Source organism: Dendropsophus ebraccatus, chromosome 11, assembly GCF_027789765.1.
Source record: "Dendropsophus ebraccatus isolate aDenEbr1 chromosome 11, aDenEbr1.pat, whole genome shotgun sequence".
Lineage (NCBI taxonomy): Eukaryota > Metazoa > Chordata > Amphibia > Anura > Hylidae > Dendropsophus > Dendropsophus ebraccatus.
The window spans coordinates 14,328,879-14,349,723 of NC_091464.1; the positions used below are offsets into that span (position 1 = coordinate 14,328,879).

Here is a 20,845-nt window from a genome sequence, read left to right on the forward strand (position 1 = left end):
TAAAAAAATAAATATGTAACTCACCTAGGGCCCGTTCTCGGCCTCCTCGCTTCTCCGGTGCCGTTCCTGGCGCAGGCAGTGTGACGTACACTACCTGCGCCGGAGACTGAGATCGCCGAGCCTCTCCCTAGCAGCCGAGTGTCTCATCGGAGAGGCTCAGAGATGCTCGGCTGCTGAGAGAGCTTCGGGAGAATGAGAGAGGCTTTGGCAACTTCCAGCGCCTCTGTCATCCGTCTCCGGTGCAGAAAGTGTATGTCACACTGCCTGCGCCGGGAACGTTAAGGTGAGTTAACCCCGCTAGGTGAGTTAAATGTTTGTTGTTGTTTTTTTTTTTTTTTTAATTTAGCTGCAGTTAACCCCTGCCTTACCGCAGCAGGACTGCGGTCAGGCAGGGGTTAACATTTTCCATCGTTTATAACGAACCCCTGACAATCTGCTTGAAAGTCAGGGGTCGTCTTATACGCAGGAAAATACGGTATGTTTTTATTACTTTTATAAATTTATTTTCTGGGGACTAACACATTCAGGTAATGTTATCCTGATGACAGGTCCTCAGTAAAGCCGACCATAGGCAGGTTCTGAAAGGGTTAAGCCATTTGTTCTGTTATATCATCATTCCTCCGGATTTGTGGCAATACCATATTGTCTGCATGGATCGGAGCCAGAAAAGGCTGTAACGTTATTTTAGGCAGAGACCAGATTGATTTATCAACAATCCGTGTCGTCCTTTTCATGCAATCACATTCTTACATCGCTCACATAATCCTCATCTGATACCGAGGATTTCATGGCCATTAAATGATCACTTTCCGACAGCAAGAAACCAAATGGACAGAGATCTGAGGGAGAGACGGATGATCCTAAAGTATGGAACAACAGGAGCACTTCACTATGAGAGCGGGTAAGATGAGGAGACACCACCGCTTATTATTAGGTACGAGAATTAGTCGTCAGTCCATGATACATTATCTTATGCTTATTATATCTATGTATAGGTATCTGTTATCCGTCTACCTCTTCAAATCACTATATACAGTATATTAACTTCTTTGTTAAAATTAATGGAAAAACTAAAATGCAACACCCAAAAGCAATAGCTAACACTTTTTATAATGTTATGTGTTATTTGGGGGGAGAGGGATCCAACATATATATTTCTTTCTTTTTTTTTGGTGGCGGACTTGTTGAGAAGAGATTTGCATCAGCAAGTCTATAACATTTTACAGTTATATTTTATATTCCCCTTTAGTTATTTGAAAGAGGACCTGCCACCTCTGAGATTTCTGTGAAGCCAAGCATACAACCGCATTGCCTGTTGTGCAGATACAGCATTAGTACATTTACTCCACTGCTCCTAGGGAGCACATACACTGCCATGCCTCTGTGGCTCTGACTCTTTTTCTAAGTTCAGAGCCGGGAGCGGACATGATGAAGCTGCGGACCTCTCCTGGTTCTATCTCCCGATCGGTACAGGTCTGAGCACTCAAACCCGGACGATCAAAACTTTTTTTTTTTATAATGACATTTTTTTTTTAAGTGGTCGTCCAGCGAAAATCTTTTTCTTTCAAATCAACTGATATCGGAAAGTTATATAGATTTGTAATGTACTTCTATTAAAAATCTCAAGTCTTCCCATACTTTTTTGTAGAGATGATTGAACAACGGAAAATCTTAGGTTCTATAGAACTTGAACCTTGTCGAACCTTCCGCATTTGATTCCCGATGACTTCCCGTTCCATGGGGAAGGAGGAGACAGCCCGGGTACCGCCTGGAATTTAGCCTATTACCTAGGTACCCACGCTGTCTCCTCCTTCCCCATGGAACGGGAAGGCATTGGGAATCAAATGCGGAAGGTTCGACAAGGTTCAAGTTCTATAGAACCTAAGATTTTCCGCCGTTCAATCATCTCTACTTATCAGCTGCTGTATGCCCTGCAGGAAATGTTTTATTTTCAGGTAATTTACAGTTAGTTTCCAGTTCAAGTTCCAGTAACTTTATTATCAGTTCCATTCCTGCAATATAGTAGACACAAGCCGTGTGCGTTCTCTGACTGTTTCTTTTCACTCTATTACAGATAAAGGTCCATTTTCCCCCTTTTTTAACCATTTCTGAAATGCCCTGGTCTAATGGGAGAAGTAATGATTGCCGCTGTCTTGAATGGTAAGTCTTTCCTTAATAATTCTTAACTTGAAGGATGATATATTTACAGAATTGGCTTCCAGAATGTGAATAAGTTCCTACGTAATTGTTTCCTTCTGTGCTTTTAAAAGTAATATTTCTGTCTAAGAAGGTATATAAACACGTCCCTGAGGTATCTTATTTATTTGTATTTTGTTGTGATTTTGGTGTCTGGATACTTTTCTAGGTAATAACATGGAACTTTCATTATATAAAAAAAAACGTGTGCAAAATATAGATGGCTTGTCTGCCAAAAACAACCCAATTGTTCCAAATTGCTAGTGAGAGAAAAGTAGCCTTAAAGCGAGAGAACCTGCTGATATGCCGCAAGAGCCCTTTACCTTAGAAGTTGATAGCAGAAGAGTCACAGAAGGGACACTCTTCTGCCGTTCAGGAGCCCAGGAAAGTATGCTGCTCACTGCTATAGTTTGCAAATAGCAAGAACACAATCGGCGCTGGGAGCGTGGGCTGAGCTTTACCATCCAGCTCAACCCAGGCTCCCAGCATGAGCACCCTACTGTCCTGGGGTCCTGAACGGCTGTCATACGGCATGGAAGGGGGTGGGCTGAGTGGGACGAGAGGATGCTGCCTGGGTGAGCTGGACTGGAGGGGAGGTACAGATGGGAGCGGACTGGACGAGAGGATGCTGCCTGGGCGAGTGGACTGGAGGGGAGGTACAGATGGGAGCGGACTGGGCGGGACAGAGTGGTGCTCCTGGAACCCAGTCAACGCCGCAAATGCTCTTCAGCCTCTAATTTGCATAGGGGCAATTAGCGATTTTAGGAAGATTGCAGAGGTGGAGAGGAGCGGTTCTAACTGCTATCAACTTCTAAGGTAAAGGGCTCTTGCGGCATATCAGCAGGTTCTCTCGGCAGTGCTGCCTTAAGCTTGCCTATCTTTGGCTTATATACAGGGTGCCATCTTGAAAGCTACCATATTGGATCATACACAAGGTTTTTCAATGGGAAGGTTTCCTCCTCCTGCTGTCAATGTTACTGACCACCACTCTGCCCTAAAAGTAGTGGTCTGGCTGGTGTGTACATAGCTACAGTATATACAGTCATATATAGAGTGTTTAAAGAGAAAATGAGACAGGGTCTTATATTTTTTTTTTCTCCAAAAAGGGCTAGAGCTTATTTTCAGGGCAGGTCTTTCTTCACTTTCTACACTGTAGCCTCACTGTATACAGTTGTTAGCCACCTTACTATATGTCCCACTGTTGTTAGGCTATACTGTAATTTCCCTTGTGGTTAGGCCTCCATACTGTATACCTCCCTCCTCTGCTGTAAGGTCTCCCATACTTCATACACCCCCCCTATTGTAGTTCTTGTCCCATACTGTATACATCCCCCCTCTGCAGTAAGGTCCCCATTCTGTATACCTTCCTCTACCCTCTGTAGTTTGTCCCCCATACTGTGTACATCAATTGCAATGTGTATCCCCTACAGATGCTGCAGTGGTGGGTTAACTGTCAGCATCGGAGTGTGGCTTCAGTGCTTACAGTTGTGGCAGGTTTCTGGCTATTACTGACAGCAGGGACCCGCCACAGATGGCACGGGCACAGCTTCTGTGCTTGTGTCATCCACTGCATGTTAATGAATGTTTCAGCAGAATTGGGCATAGGCTGCAGTAACATTAATTATCTGTGCAGCAGCAGTAGGGGGTTAAAGTTTAAGTCCTTATAGTTTTTATCAGTCAGGGTTTAAGTGTTCAGACCCTTACCAATGATTAGAATGAATGGAGAGATGACCCACTCTGTGTCTGCGATCTTATACACCAAACGGACAAGATACAGTGGTCACAATAGGTATATCCCTTATTAGTGCTCTATTACACAATAATCCGCCAAATCAGGCCATGTGAAGGCGATGCACAGACGATGGCTGATGACTGTGTAAAGTAAATAATAATAGTTATACGTACCTCTCCACGCTCCCTGATGTGCTGCTTTGACCTGCTCCGGCAGTGTCTGAAGGGACAGGCTGCTCAGCCAATCACTGGCCATGGCACCTTCCTGTGATTGGCTGAGCGGCCTCACTTCAGACACTGTGGGAGCAGGTCAAAGCAGCACATCAGTGACCGCGGAGAGGTATGTATAACTTCAAGGGCTGCACGGACATCACTAACAATGTCTGGTCAGCCCTTGCTGAATGACTATTGGGCTCGATGTGGGTTCAGTAAGTAAGCGCCAATCTAGCAGATTGGTACGTGCTTACGTCCTCATCGGCCGTGTAATATGGTCCTTACTTGTTGTAAGCTTTTGTAAAGGTGCCTTTTTTTCCATTGGACAAGAATGAGAAGACATTGGTCATTATAAAAAGTGTCATACCTATTTTTTTTTTACATTTTTCTTTATAATGACTCATAAAGAATCATCTGAATTCCTGGACTTACCTCTGATATACAGTGGACTACCTACTATAGAGTCAGTGAATGCTATTGCTATGAGGCCAATGGTCGGGGTGGGGGAGGCTGTTAATGTACAGCAGGGGTCCTTAACTAGCGGACCAGGGTCCGAATGCGGACCACAGAGGACAGCTGTCTGGACCCCTGCTTGCAGCTCAGAATACCTGTATACTGAGCTGCGCTGCTCCCCTCTGCACAGTAACTATGAGCGCTCATAACAAGCGCCCATAGTTACCGTGCAGCAGCATTGACAGCCATTGGTCCATCAGTCACTGCCGAAACCATAGGCAGAGAGCGGCCTCTTGTGACTGCTGCAGTGCGGCCACAAGTGTGAAGAGAAGCGGAGACGCCCGGACCCAGGTGAGTATAAGTGTTTGTTTTTTTATGTTATATGCTATATGGGAGGGGGAGAGCACACAGGGGGGCTATATACTGCTGGGGGAGCACACAAGGGGGCTATATACTACTGGGGGAGCACACATAGGGGCTATATACTACAGGGGGAGAGTGCACGGGGGTACTGTATACTACAGGGGGAGCACAAAGAGGGGCTATATACTACTGGGGGAGCACAAAGAGAGGCTGTATACTACTGGGGGAGCGCACTGGGGGCTATATACTACCGGGGGAGCGCACAGGGGGGCTATATACTACTGGGGGAGTGCACAGGGGGGCTATATACTACTGGGGGAGTGCACAGGGGGGCTATATACTACTGGGGGAGTGCACAGGGGGGCTATATACTACTGGGGGAGTGCACAGAGGGGCTATATACTACTGGGGGAGCGCACAAGGGGGCTATATACTACTGGGGGAGTGCACAGAGGGACTATATACTACTGGGGGAGCGCACAGGGGGGGCTGTATACTACTGGGGGAGCGCACAGAGGGGCTATATACTACTCGGGGAGCACAAAGAGGGGCTGTATACTGCAGAGGAAGCGCACAGGGGTTTATATAATACTGGGGGAGCGCAACACGTTTACTACCGATGTTCAGCTCGGACCTTCCCCTGACAATAGACCCCGGTAAGTGGACCTTCACTAAAGGTTGTTGAGTACCCCTGCTGTACAGCTTCGATTTAGCAGTCACTGAGTTTAGTGCTATTTGCTTAAAAGTTATATAGATTTGTAAATTAGCCAAAAATTCAAGCCTTTCAGTACTTATCAGCTGCTGTATGTCCTGCAGGAAGTGTTGTTTTCTTTCCAATCTGACATGGTGCCCTGTGTGTGTGTCAGGAACAGAGGAGGTTTGCTCCGGAATTTTGCTCCTGCTCTGGACAGTTCCTGACATGGACAGAGGTGGCAGCAGAGAGCACTGTGAACTACATGACTTTCTCTATGTCAGGATTCTGATACTCAGCTGGGCAAAGGGGCCATACTTAAAAAAAAAAAAACAACAACATTAAATTAGTGCCCCCCTGTGCCTCCATTCATTAACAATGTCCCCCTGCCTCTCCATTCAGTAATACTTGTCTAATGTGCATCCATTTAATAATAATAATAATTCCCCCCCCCCCGTACCTCTATTCAGATTTTTTTTTTTTAAACTAATACTCACCTAATCCCAGTTCTAAAGAACACCCAGTCAGTATAGGAATAATCATCTTATTGTGGCTGCAGCATAACATTGTACAACCTTCAGCTGTAGCAAATACACAAGACTTTGACCATGAACCATTCATAAAGCTTCACTTTAGAATTTTTAGATCTGATAGTTCCAGAAAGTCTTCGCTGCAGGGAAATGAAGCGCACGCTTTTTAGATTATTTATGATCAGTTTGTTCCCTTTGCATTTCATCACATGCTTTTGTATTACGGTTCATACACATTGTAACCAACCCCATTTGCTTCAGCTGTTTCTATGGAAATGATGGTTATAGAATCCGCTGCCTTTCATATTAATTTTCACGGATATCAAAGTATTACATTTTATATTACTGACCTCACCCAGAGTCATCTACTCAGCCGAGGAACCTAGCATGTTAGCTCTCTGCAGATAACCTTCTTAGTGTTAAAGGGGTAGTGCGGCGGTAAGCAATTATTCACTAAATAACACACATTACAAAGTTATACAACTTTGTAATGTATGTTATGTTAGTGAATGGCCCCCTTCCCTGTGTCCCGTCCCCCCCCCCCCCACGCTAGACCCGAAAGTGTAGTGCTCTATACTCACCTGATTCTTGTCGACCCCCGTCCGCCATCTTGGGACAATTGCGGCTGAGCAGCTGATGACGCAGCAGAGGGGGGCCGGCACGAGGGACGGTCGGAGCCCAAAGAGGACATCATTGTCCCAAGATGGCGGACGAGGGTTGACACGAATCAGGTGAGTATAGAACACTACACTTTCGAGTCTAGCGTGGGGGGGGGGGAACACGGGGAAGGGGGCCATTCACTAACATAACATACATTACAAAGTTGTATAACTTTGTAATGTGTGTTATTTAGTGAATAATTGCTTACCGCCGCACTACCTCTTTAATAATTCCTTCATTTACATAGCTTGTCATCACTCCGATCAGTTTCGGCCCCCATCAGGGCTGACAATCTATATTCCATATCCATCTATCTGTAAATTCAGCCATATAAAAAAATACAATTCAAAAATACAATACAATCACCCCAGGACACATAGTATTATCCCAAATATAAATGGCTGATACTTGATTCAGCCCTGACAGGAAGTTGAAAATAGAAAAAAAGTATTTTGTACCCATCTCGCCCCTCTCTCCTGAGACAATGCATCATCCTCTGATGTCACATGATTCTTGACTGCATCTTGTCTCAGAGCTCTAGCCCCACCCCCCTGAATGATGTCATCACCACTGACCAGCCCCTCCAGACATTTGACTGAACTCTCTTAAAGGAGAAGTCTGACCAAATTCATACTTGAAGGAGGTGGGGGGTGGGACAGAATACACAACCTATAGTAAACAGTCCCCGTGCCCCTGCAGCACCACATCGCGGAGCTCCCGGACCCTGCTGCTTGTTATGTTCTCTCTATTTCTTACTACATCATGACATGGCAGAAAAGGGTGGGAGACAGTGGCGTAGCTACTGGGGTCGCAGCAGTCGCCATGGCGACCGGGCCCCAAGCTAGGGGGGGCCCGCCGACTCCTGCCCCCTCTCTCACCACTTTCTGTCACTGCAGTTCACTCCAATCGGCTGTGATATTGACAGCACCGGGTGAACTGCACTAAGCAGGCAGCATATTACAAAAGGCACAGGCAGTGCAGCGGGCACCCTCCCTCCCAGGCCCCCCGCTTTCTAAAGCAAATGCTGAGGGCCCTGACAGTCACTTCCACTCACTGTGTGCAGCAGCAGCAGCAGGCGGCGCAGGCCTCTCTCAGCGCTGACGGCCCGACCCTATTCCATGCTCCAGGAGGAGGAGGAGGGAGATGACAAGAAACACCATAGAGGGGGTTACAGGGCAGTCCCGTCCCCCTGCAGAGGAAGCTCCGCCCACTCAATGCCGAAAATCCAGGAGAGGAGAGGAGGACTATGTATGTGCCTCAGTGTACAGAGCTGTGTGTGTGTGTGTCCCTGTATGAGTGTATATGTGGCTGGCTGTATGTGTATGTATGTATGTATGTATGTGTGTGCCTGTGTGTGTATGTCCCTGTATGAGTGTATATGTGGCTGGCTGTATGTGTATGTATGTATGTATGTGTGTGCCTGTGTGTGTATGTCCCTGTATGAGTGTATATGTGGCTGGCTGTATGTGTATGTATGTATGTATGTGTGTGTGTGCCTGTGTGTACTGTGTGTGTGTGTCCCTGTATAAGTGTATATGTGGCTGTATGTGTGTGTATGTATGTATGTATGTATGTATGTATGTATGTGTGTCCCTGTATGAGTGTATATGTGGCTGTATGTGTATGCCTCTGTGTACAGTGTGTGTGTGTGTGTGTGTGTGTGTGTGTATGTCCCTGTATGAGTATATATGTGGCTGTATGTGTATGCCTCTGTGTACAGCGTGTGTCCCTGTATGAGTATATATGTGGCTGGCTGTATGTGTATGCCTCTGTGTACAGCGTGTGTCCCTGTATGAGTATATATGTGGCTGGCTGTATGTGTATGCCTCTGTGTACAGTGTGTGTATGTCCCTGTATGAGTATATATGTGGCTGTATGTGTATGCCTCTGTGTACAGTGTGTGTGTGTGTGTGTATGTCCCTGTATGGGTATATATGTCGCTGGCTGTATGTGTGTACCTCTGTGTACGGCATGTGTGTCCCTGTATGAGTGTATGTGTGGCTGTATGTGTATGGCTCAGTGTACAGCGTGTGTATGTCCCTGTATGAGTGTATATGTGGCTGGCTGTATGTGTATGCCTCTGTGTACAGCGTGTGTATGTCCCTGTATGAGTATATATGTGGCTGTATGTGTATGCCTCTGTGTACAGTGTGTGTCCCTGTATGGGTATGCCTGACTGTTTGTGTACATAAGACTATGTAAGTGCCTGTTATATAGCCTCTGTGTGTCTCTGGTTATATATGTGCCTGTGTATATGTAAGTGTATGTATCTCTATGTATCTCTATGTCCGTATGTGTATATGGGCCATACAGTATGTGACTATGTGAGCCAAAACAACATAATTCCCTGCAGTGCACATTTATGTGGTGGGGGAGAATTATGATATTTTATGGGGGCTGGTAGGGGGTTTTGTATGCCAGGGCTGCTTTTTAGTGCCAGTCCGGCCCTGTCTCCCTCTCTGTTCAGTTGTATCCGCAATTGCAGATACAACTGAATAGACTTTTGGCAGGAGCCCCCTGCTCCGTCTCCTGCCTCCGGGACTCCTGTTCTGTGTAATACAGGCCGAGCGCTTAGCTCCGCCACCATACACAGAAGCCAGACCTGACCAGAGGAGGACAGAACCCCAGAAAAGGGCAGGAACCTGGACAGGTGAGATTATTATCCCTAGAACTACAACCCCCATCACGCCCTGCTAACAGTCATGATAGGAGTTGTAGGTTGCAGCCTGTGGCTTTCCAAGTTGCAGGACTACACCCGCCATCATGTCCTGCTGACAGGTTATGATGGGAGTTGTAGTTTTTTGGCTGTCAAAGATTGGTACACAATGATTAGAGAATGAAACAGTACAGTCCATTCATTATAGGGGCAGTGGTACAGTACATGAGAGGGAAGCAGTGGTACAGTACATTAGGAGACACAGTGACACAATACAAGAGGTGGAGGCAGTGGCGCAGTACATGAGGAAATAGTGACAGTCCATTAGGACACGGTGCCATATTAGGGGGTTTCACCTTAGATTGATTTGATATAAAGTTTTTTTGCCTCTGACTGCGCCCTCATCAGACGGCATAGGGGGGGCCCCAGGCTAAAATTTTGCACCAGGGCCCATCAGCCTTTAGCTACGCCCCTGGTGGGAGATAGCCCACTCAGCCAGTCAGTGACTACAGCAGTGTCCCACAACGGTGGCTGACCAGCTGAGCGGGGCATCCGTCAGCCAGGTCGTGATAGCAGGATGGGAGAGATGAAGAATCCCAGTGGGGGTTCAGGAGCGGGACGTGTCGCTGTAAGGGCAGGGGGACTGGTAAGTATAGGTTGTTTATTATATTTCCCACACCCCCTGGCCGTTCTGATTTTGTACAGAAAGTGTAAAGAAAATAATAAAAATGTAGGCTTACCTCTCCACACTCCCTGGTGTTTTCCTGCCTTTTCCCTGCAGCCACTGCTAACACTTCTGAACCCATGTCTGCAGCAATAGCCTGCTCAGCCAATCACTGGCTGTGGTACCGTCCCTTCTCAGTCATTGATTGGCTGAGCAGCCTGACACTGCAGAGACGGGTTCAGAAGTGTCAGTGGTGGCTGCAGTGAGCAGGGAATCCCAGAAACAAGTCAGGAGAACACTCGGGGAGCGTGGACAGGTAAGTATCATCAAGCCATGTAGTGTGTAAGTAAGTGTTGATCCAGCAAATCAGCACTCACTTTCCCCCTGCTAATGAGGCCGTGTAATACAGCCCTAAGGGCCCTATTACACAGGACGATTATTGTGTGAAAAATCATTATATCATTCAAATATAAATAGAGATGAGCGAACCGGGTTTGAATTTGAGTCCATCCGAACCCGAACGTTCGGCATTTGATTAGCTGGGGCTGCTGAACTTATATAAAGCTCTAAGGTTGTCTGGAAAACATGGATACAGCCAATGACTATATTCATGATTTCCACATAGCCTTAGGGCTTTATCCAACTTCAGCAGCCACCGCTAATCAAATGCCGAAAGTTCGGGTTCGGATGGACTCGAGCATGCTCAAGGTTCGCTCATCTCCAAATATAAACCATAATAATCTTGTGTGAATGCAGGCAACAATCCGGAAAAAAAAATCAAGTAAATATGGGGAGTTTAGGAAATGTTTTCCTCTTATGGCTGCTCACATTCTTGGTACAAAAGATATTATAAGTCATTGCTACTTATAATTTTATTGTAATGAGGTCAGGCGAACACGCCAAAGACAAGATCAAAGTCCAGAGACTAGTCAGAGATCAAGGTAGAGGTCAGAACTAGTGTTGAGTGAATTTGCCAAGCTGTTCGGGTGCAGCAACGCTCTTCAACCCCAAACGCTTGGCCTTTGATTTCTGGCAGCTAGAGAAGTTGGATGCCACCCTAGGTAGACCTGAAAAACAGATACAGTCTATGCTGTATCTATGTTTTCCTGCCATCCCTAGGATCATCCCTAGGATGGCATCCAACCTCTTCAGCGCCCTAAAAGAGTCAAATGCCAAGCGTTTGGAGCCACAGAATGCTGCCAGAGCTAAGCGATCCAGGTCGAGGTTCAGGTTCGTACTAACCTGAACCATCGGCATTTGACTCCCGCTGTCTTCTCATCTCCCTGAGGAAGTTGACCTAGGCCTATGACCTAGGTTGTATTCCTGTTTTATGGCAAAACCGGGCTTGTGTCCACCTTTCCCACGGAACGGGAAGGCAGGAGATGGTTCGGATTTGTACGAACCTGAACCTCGGCCCTGTTTCCTCTTCTCTAGTTGCTTCACTCGAACAGTTCGGCAAGTTCACTCGACACTAGTCAAAACCAGAAGATTGCAACAGGGTGTGCCATTATCCCAAAACGACAGGCAGAAACCCAGGTAGAAGGGTAAGGACCAAACAGCAAGGCAAATCCAGAAAGGGTTCCGTACTGTTTTCTTAGTTTGACTTCACAGCCTTGTTATGTCAGGAAAGATGCAGCACAATGTGGCACATAATACAGATACTGTTGGGGTTCTGAAGGGGTTATCCAGGATAGGAAAAAGCATAGCTACTTTTTTTTTTTTACAAAAACAGCACCACCCCTATCCTCAGGTGGTGTGTGGTATTACAGTTCAACAAAATGTGTTGCTTCTGAAAGGTAGCAGCCTTGTTTTTCTAAACCTACATAATCCCTTTAAGCCTACATGATATTTTCTCTGTAATCATTTCAAAACGCTGCACATAATAATGGAGGTGTGTTTATAATGTTTCCTATACTGATATATGCGGTAGGGAACAGCTGTTTCACCGTGAAACATATCATAAATCTTCCATCAGGGATTTTACTTGTACTCTTAAAGCTTTGCTAGAATATAATCCTCCTGATCATATACGGACACAACCAGTTCATATCGCTTAGTAAACACAAGGCATATCAGTACAGGCAGAATGTAATAACACAACGCATACAATCCATGACATTGATTCATTATCATTCAAAATCAAACAAAGAATGTTGGAAATTGGATTTTATTTTATAATAAATTATGTAATATTATACTTTAATGCATGTTTAATCAGGGATTGCACAGGATAAGGGGAAAAAACACCAGCATTTTTTCCCCAAAAGTAGCACTATTCAAAGCCGAGGTTGGTAGTGGGGCTAAAAACAATGGGGCGGGGCCTAGAGGATCTGTTCTCTAGGCTTTCCATAGATGAGGCTCCTGCCCAGGGTACAGAGGAAAGGCGGGGAGCACGTGTTGTAGGCTCCGCCTCATTGACAAAGTTGCATGACATGACAGGGATGTTTGGGAGAGTTTTTATTTCCCATTTTTACATCCAAGGTTGATAGAACCTGAATACGTAACTTTACCTTATTTTACTATGACTTCTATGTCTTTTATCCTTGTTCTATCAACTACTAGTTTGTGTAATTTCTTTACTGCACTTTACTACTAATTTCTTTATCCTTGTTCTATCAACTACTAGTTTGTGTAAATTCTTTACTGCACTGTTTCGCTGTACTGCAATGTATCATTGATTGTCATATATGTCTTGCTTAGTAACAATACATAAACCATCCATAAATAAGTATATTTAATGAACTGAGAAAATAATTTTTGGCTTTTTTTTTTTTTTTTTTTAAATTTCCATTTAACTATATTTAAAAAATAATCCTGAAATCTTTCAGTTTTTATTCTAATCACTAAGGGCCCTAATAGGGTATGTTCATACTGAGTAAATCAGGCAAAATCCCGTCTGCCTCAGTGTGCCATAGCCTGTCTATGGGCGAGCGTGCGCACCTCCGCTGCTGCCGCTGTCCGCTCAAGGAAGTAAAATGTTACTGCATCGAGCTGAGAGCGGCGGCAGCAGAGGAGTGCACGCTCTCCCATAGACAGGCTATGGCACACTGTGGCAGGCGTTCCGCCTGATTTACTCAGTGTGAACATTACACGGAGTGATAACTGCCTGTATAAGCCCGATTCAGCCAATTATCACTCTGTGTAAAGGGGACAACAATCAGCTGATCGACTAATTGTTTCTTTAGGCCAAGACTTAAAATCATCGGCCGCTGGCCATGAATCGCTATGTGAAATAGCGATGTGCGGCTGACAATTGCACGAACAGTTAATACTTTACCTGTCCACGCTTCCGGTCTTCTCCTGTGCTTTTTACGCGCCCAGCACCGCGTGCTGCAGCTTCAGAGAGGCCTGTCTGAGCTGACAGGCTGTTGAGCCAATCACAGCCCGTGTAGTAAGACCCTAAGTTGAAAACCAAGCTGAGACTTCTGTTCTGTCTTTGATGATAAGGAGAAGACTACGGAAATAGATAGATAGAGAAGACAATAGCAGCCCTCTGGGACTTATTTCATGAATCACTGTAAAAAATAGGTTTATTAGTATGTAGGCCATAGGTTATATCTGTGCCAGGATTACTACTTCTTCAAGCAATCTCGTTCAATAATTTAACTGGTGATATGTAAAGTATTAATAATACTACTGTTTCTAGAAAACTTACCCTATGCTCCCCGTGTATCAAGTTATGTTTTTATATATTTAATTGGATTTTGGTATAAGTCCATGCCCTAATACCCTTGTTGTTTTGTTTAAAGAAGTTGGCCACTTTATAGTAAAATTGTTCAGTGTACAGTACTGATAAATGTACTCACAGCGCTTACTGACAGCAGCTTCCTGTGTACCTCATAAAATCAGGCTCCCCTCCTCTAGACTGTGCTGTCCTACCCTGTGGTGATTCAGTGTACAAGATGGCCGACATGGAGAAGCATGTGACCATGCCCCCCCCCACTCCACTCCACACACCACCACTAAGCCCCTATGGAGGACACAGAGAGGAGGGCATCACCGGTGATCTTTTAGATTTTCGACATGCTCTCCACCTGCTAGTGGGCATAATTCATAATAAATCAGGTGTTGGGGAGGTCACTTCTCTTCTTTGCCTTACTGTGCCTCCATAATCTCAAAACCTGGCACATTTTAGAGAAAAGGTGCAGATTTTTGTGCAAAGCATTGTTTGTGTAAAAATCGGCGTCTGTTCCCTGACATACACCAGGTGCACTTATGCTATAACTCCTCCCACTATTTTTCATTTTGAACCTTATAAATACCTAACTGCCAACCTGGTAGGAGATGGAGCCATAGGACTCTATGACAAAGCCTGCTGACAAACAACATCGGCAGTTTTATTGTCAGGTACAGAGACATAGTTTTTGCCTGATCCAAATCTGGAGCAGGCAACTTACAATTGTCAAGTAGTCTAGAAGTAGAGTCTAGATTTATGACGGCCATCTGCAATGATTGTCCTTAGAGCTTATTTCTAAAAACTGCAAATGATAGCTTAACCAGACAATGTAATTGTTTAAAAGGGATCATTTCTCTAAACTGGTAAAAGAAGAACAAGGCCAATGCCCCCTAGCAACCTTTTAAAAATGGCACAAATTAGTACAAAACAGCACAAATGCCCTCCAGTCTGTACCACACTTACAAATGGTGCAAATTATGCCTTAAAATAGCACAAATGTAAATCCTGTATGCTTCAAAATTTATGACAGTTTCTATGCCATTTTTTTTAAACAAAAAAGTGTTGTAAAGGCAAAATGCATAATATAGACCACTTTCTATTTAGAACAATTTTGATAAATTCCTCCCATTAAACCAATGGATGATTAGGGCAATAAGCAAACAGTATAACGCAATGACCCACATTGATAAACATTGGTGTATTTTGCATCAATTAGAGACCGCGTAGAAGATGAAGAATATGCCTAATTTTCAAAAAAGACACGTATTTCTTAATAAATACGGTGAATTTAGAATTTTCTCACTGTTCAAATTTCATTATGTCTGCTATGCACAGCTGGACATGTCCTTCATTGATTTTTTTTTTTGATTTTTTTTTATCACTACTTTTCAAAAGTTAAACGTGCATTTACATAAATATTACATAAATTACATAATAATTTGAGACTATGTATTATCTGTTTACGACGAGAATTTCAAGTAGACTGATGATGGATAGCTGTAAAAATATCAATGCTCATAGATGTAGGCTTTAATCATGTGGTTATGAAGGTTTTTAATAAACGACAGGGAGGCATTTTAAGCAACTAAGCTATTTATTAACCATTTCGCCATCTGGTTCAGAAATGAGCAGATTATATTTCAAATACTAATACAAGTACATAAAGTCATGTTACGAATGAGTTAATTTTTTTTTTCTATATTACGTCTAACAAAAGATTATGTATTTTTTTTTCTCTTGTAGCTGTTCTTTTCATCCAGCCACTCTATGCCATCTGGGCCTGTTTCCGCTCCTGTCCATCAAGCTGTGTTTGTACTCAGGAACGAAACTGCTCCGTTTTATGTGATCGAATAGGACTCCTAGAGATCCCTAGTGAATTTCCATGTGAAGCTTCCTTTATTAATCTAGATAAAAACAATATCAAATTTCTTTCCGAGCGCGCTTTTGGGACTTTGCCTTCGTTAAAATCTCTGTCACTGAGCCACAACAACATATCATTCATCACTCCTGGGGCATTCAAAGGATTGCCCAATGTGATAGAGCTCAAAATGGCCCATAATGAGTATATTCGATATCTGCACACCCGAACCTTTTCAGCTTTAAAAAAACTAACAAAATTAGACTTAGCAGACTGCAATTTGTTCAGTATCCCTGATAGACTTTTCGTTGATCTTCCATACCTACGTGAACTTATGTTTTTTCAAAACAACTTTCGGAGAATTCCAGGAGCTATCCGAGGAATGCCGAGCTTGACGCATGTCTATTTGGAAAGTAACAGGATTGAGGCTGTGGCTTATAATTCTCTACAAGATATACCAAATCTAACCTATCTTAACTTACAAGACAATAAAATAAACGTGATCCATGATAAGTCTTTTCAAGATTGTCAGAAAATGGAGTATCTTTTTCTTAATGACAACTTGCTATACGAGTTACCGGAAAATTCCTTTAAAGGTCTCAGGAAACTAAAGATGTTAAACTTAGGTGGAAACTTTATTCGAAACGTCTCAGGTGTTTGGTTTCAAGATTTAGTGGAGCTGGAAGTCCTTTACTTAGACCGAAATAAGATAAGCTACATTGAAGAAGAAGCTTTTGAAAACCTGACAAGCTTAGTGTCTCTCCATCTGAATAGCAACAACTTGACCACTTTACCCTTTGAGGTCTTTAGACCGGTGTATTTCATAGGAAGGCTATATCTTTTTAAGAATCCATGGGAGTGTGACTGTAGGATTGAATGGCTGAGAGAGTGGATGGAGAACTACAAGCTTGTTCGAGATATACCATGCTCTTCACCATCGTCATTGGCAGGCATTGACCTCAGCAGTGTTTTCTTTCAAAAATCCTCTGAAGGAGTCTGCCTCGATCCAACAGAGCAAAATTTTACTTACTATATTCCCCTTCCTACAGAACAACTTGAGTCTACAATGGAATCAAAACTAAGTAGTCTGATCTCTAAACTACTTTTGCCCAGTGGAGGCCATGAAGATCTTGGAAACATGACAATGAATTTTGATAACAGTACAGAGACCAGCAAGACCTCTACAGTTCAATCAACACTGAATGTAGCTTCCTTACTGTTCCTTGTTTTTTACATTAATTATACTTTAGGTTGTCAATAAGGATATCACAACTAGTGCCCCAAAGTGACAGCTTAATATCTGCTTACTCATTTTCATATATGAGCCATTCAGTTCTATCTTTATAGTTTTAGCCTTTTAGCTTTTGCTGAACCAACTATTTTGCAAAGTACAAAAACATTCCTTGTGTGATTACTTTGTAAATAAATATAAACAATTCTATTTTATTTATTTTGAAAAGAAAACAGACAAGGGACGCCTCTGGTGCAGTATGGTTAGGGCAGTAAAGTTTATAACAGGGTGCAATAAGACGCACTCACCTAAGTAGGTTGTGCAAGAAGATGCTGAGGTCCAAGGAGGGCACCACCGAGACGGGTAAAAGCATGCAAGGAGGTAATCCACAAGGGATAACTGGATCACTGTTGCAAATAAAAATACAGTTTGATGTCACTGCACCCAGGTCTCTACGGTGACTGGATACTCCATACAGACATCTGCGCTGATCCTTTCAAGTGGGGTTTTTGGTCCAGTGATCCCGTGTGGATTACCTCCTTGCATTTTATTTCTTAATAATTGACTTTAGTAGAGAAGATGATGATCACTGGTACACGTTGTACAAATAATCCAATAGGTATCTAACCGAACGTGGATGTAAGACTGTATTATCCAGTGGTTATCCAGCGTTCAAAAACATGGCCACTTTGGGCCATGTTTCCAGTCTCCAGTTTGGGTGCAGGTTTTGCAACTCTGTTCTATTGAAACGAATGGAGCTTAATTGCAAACCGCACCTGAACTGGAGACAAGAGCCAGGCTGTCTCTGGAAGAAAGTGGCCATGTTTTTCTATTTCTTGATATCGCCTTTAATAGTAAATTACTGGCAATGGAACTGCTTTGGGCTGGAAACATACTTTAGTTTTTTATGCAGTTTTTTATGCAAATACCAGTGGATGGAAAAAAAAGAACAACAAATATCAGGAATCCCTTCTGACTTTGGATCATAAAACTGCATCTAAAATGGAGTAAAAAAATGTGGGTGTTTAAAAAGTCTTAGAACTACATCTCTTAGAAACTCCAGTGTTCATTGTGTTTTTAGTTACATTGTGCTGTTGTTTCTACCTTTAATGTCATGTAGTTTTCTGGTACTTTTCAGCAAAAGAACATCTTAAAGAGTCACTGTCGTATTTTTTTTTTTTTGCAGAAATCAATAGTCCAGGCGATTTTAAGAAACTTTGTAATTGGGTTTATTAGCCAAATCTGCCATTATCTGCATGTAAAAAGCCTTTTCCCAGGTCCCCCCCTCCTTCCTCTTTTTCATCCACTCTGAAAAATCTGAAAATTGTGACTTGTTGCAGGAGACGTCCCCTGTCTGCTCTAGGGAGAGGGGAGGGGGGAGGAGGAAGGAGGGAGTTAGCCGGCAGCAGAAAGCAGATAACAGAGGATTACAGGCAGGGAGCTGGGTGACAGCTGTAATCTGAGCTCAGACAGGTCACTGGTGACTGTCCAAGAAGATAACGGTGAGATATTTGTAGATTAACTCTTTGTTGTCCTGTTTTGGTCTTTTCTTTAGCTCTCTCCATAGGAGAACAATGAAGACAGTGGGGAGAGCTTCAAACTGCTTTTTTATGATAAAAATGCATTTTTCGGATAATAAACCCAATTACAAAGTTTCTTAAAATCGCCTGGACTATTGATTTCTGCAAAAAAAAAATTCACGACAGTGACACTTTAAGCCAGGGGAAAAAAAAGAAGTAACCATGGTGCTCCATAACAAAACTTGGAAGAAGGCCCCACTCTTTCAGCAGCATCAGACTATGAAAATGTATTATTTTAGAGTTGGCACTACTGTGCAATCCACAATATAGTCCACATTGGTTAGTCACCACAGTGCAGAGATATAGGTTGGAGTCTGTAGTGGTGCTCAGCTCAAGTAGATTTACAGTTCATCATATACAATATAGAAGAAAAGCGGCACCCTCCCCAAAAAAAAATTTAGGTAGGTGGTGATGACTGTATTGCAGAGAAAGGGGTGAGATCAGAAAAACAGTCATTGCCGCCATGTAGTTTTGCATTGACTAATTTTATGGATCTAGAAATAAAATGATTTTTTTTTTTTTTTTGATGGTAAGTGACACTTTTCTCTTTCTATATTGTAGAGATTAATACACAATGTCATGTCACAGCCTGAATAATATACACGATAACGGGGGGCAGGGGGGGGGGGCATAGGCCACATAGCAGTCGCGTGCTCTGCCTATATGGTAGCTACACCACTGGTCTGGCATTTGCAGTTTAGACACTGTTTTAGATACTCCTGCGGTAAACCACTACTGACATTTCCAGATATGAGATATGAGCTGAGATATGCATTACCACGGAGAAATAGAAACCTACCCTCCATTTAATGAATGGTTCACTAATCAGGTGTCATGTTACCGACGGCTACATAAAAGAAATGAAATAATGCAAAGACAAAACAAAATGATAATTTCTTCGAGGGGAGGGCTGCAAGTTTAAGAGTCATTGGTTTCAATATGTCACAATGGGCACCAATTTTGTCGTTTCACGCCGATGATAGGAAAGGAGGAAGAGTGAACCCTGGTCTCACATGGTGATTGTTATGCAACAGACGGGCACGTAGTCTAATCTGCTCAAATAGAATTCTGTAATTTAATTTCAATGTGAGAACTTGTCATGCTCCATTTGTTCAATGATTCGAGCTCTGACATGATGTGCATTATAGATCCATCTACTAATTTTATCGCACTACCTACAACCGCTCGCCTCCAAAGACAATAAAAGCCGAACGTGTTTGTTTCTAGTAATGTTGTCAGGTCAGGGAACAGCGGGCCATAAAATTACTCGACAAGTTAGTAAATTTACATGATATCATATCAAAAATCACCTTCTTTAATCTCTGCCAAGGTTCTTGTGTAACCGTGACCTATTCTCCACAGATGACAGGAGCAAATGGCAGATGTTGGAGAAGTGCTTGGATGACCTGTTTAATGCATTATGTTCAATGACTTTTGCTTTCCAGGCTATTTATGATGGCAGTAATCCTCTTAAACACTAAATTCATACTTGTATTATGGAGGGATGCTTTTCTAAAGCGCTTATTCTACTAATGGAATGAAGTAACCCTTATTGTACTGGCAACAAATGAGCCTTGCTGCAGAGTAGGAAATCCTTGGAGGAGGTTTTACATTGCTATTTTAACCATTCTAAATCAGTCTCATATTAAACAGCGATTGCAAACTAAAATTGGCTCTCATGCCTTCTGCCTGGCTGCCGATTCGGAAATTCTGTGTCATTTCTCCATTGACCAATAAACTTTTGGATCTCGATACATTACAGGAAAATGAGAACATTGGGGAAATTACAGAAAATGTGAATTATCATTATGAACGGCATTGTCTGACATAAGAGATACTGTATTCATTGTTTAATGAAGAGGCCGGCAATCGCTGGAACCAAACACTTAGCACTGAAGCCTGACATTTATTCAGCTTAAAATCTATGCAATAAATAAGGTCAGGAGCTTAATGGAATTTAAAGGGGTCGTCCAGAATTAGAAAAACATGGCTGGTTTCTTCTAAAAACAGCACCATACCAGTCCACAGGTTGTTTCTTCTATTCACTTCAATTGGGTTGAGCTACAGCAGGCATGGGGAACCTTTGGCCCTCCAGCTGTTGCAAAACTACAATTCCTATCATGCCTGACATTGACTTGTAGCAGTCTCTCTCTTCGCTCACTTTTTTTCTTTACCCACGTCCCGTATTCCATGAATCCTACAACAGGGAAGCTCTGTAGTGGACTCTTTTCCCGCCTGGCATCATGATGAATCAATATGATACCGGGAGTCGGGAAAGGTCTTGACTATTTGCGGCATTGTAATGAAGGCTGCATTGTTTGGGCCTTGTGAGAAAATCTGATG

At 43.3% G+C, this 20,845-nt stretch overlaps 1 protein-coding gene across 3 annotated transcripts; it reads left to right on the forward strand.

The window, feature by feature from the left end:
• The first annotated feature begins 729 nt into the window (after positions 1–729).
• On the forward strand, positions 730–17,062 carry NYX (nyctalopin). Of its 3 annotated transcripts, none has more exons than XM_069945844.1 (3): positions 730–934; positions 2,075–2,160; positions 15,577–17,062. In XM_069945844.1, exons 2-3 carry the CDS (start codon positions 2,127–2,129, stop codon positions 16,950–16,952), a joined length of 1,410 nt encoding a protein of 469 aa, XP_069801945.1. In that variant the 5' UTR covers positions 730–934; positions 2,075–2,126; the 3' UTR covers positions 16,953–17,062. The 3 variants fall into 3 exon arrangements, with proteins under 3 accessions (XP_069801945.1, XP_069801946.1, XP_069801944.1); XM_069945845.1 differs by having other exon boundaries at positions 730–901; XM_069945843.1 differs by lacking the exons at positions 730–934; positions 2,075–2,160 and adding an exon at positions 7,946–8,085.
• Positions 17,063–20,845: the final 3,783 nt, after the last annotated feature.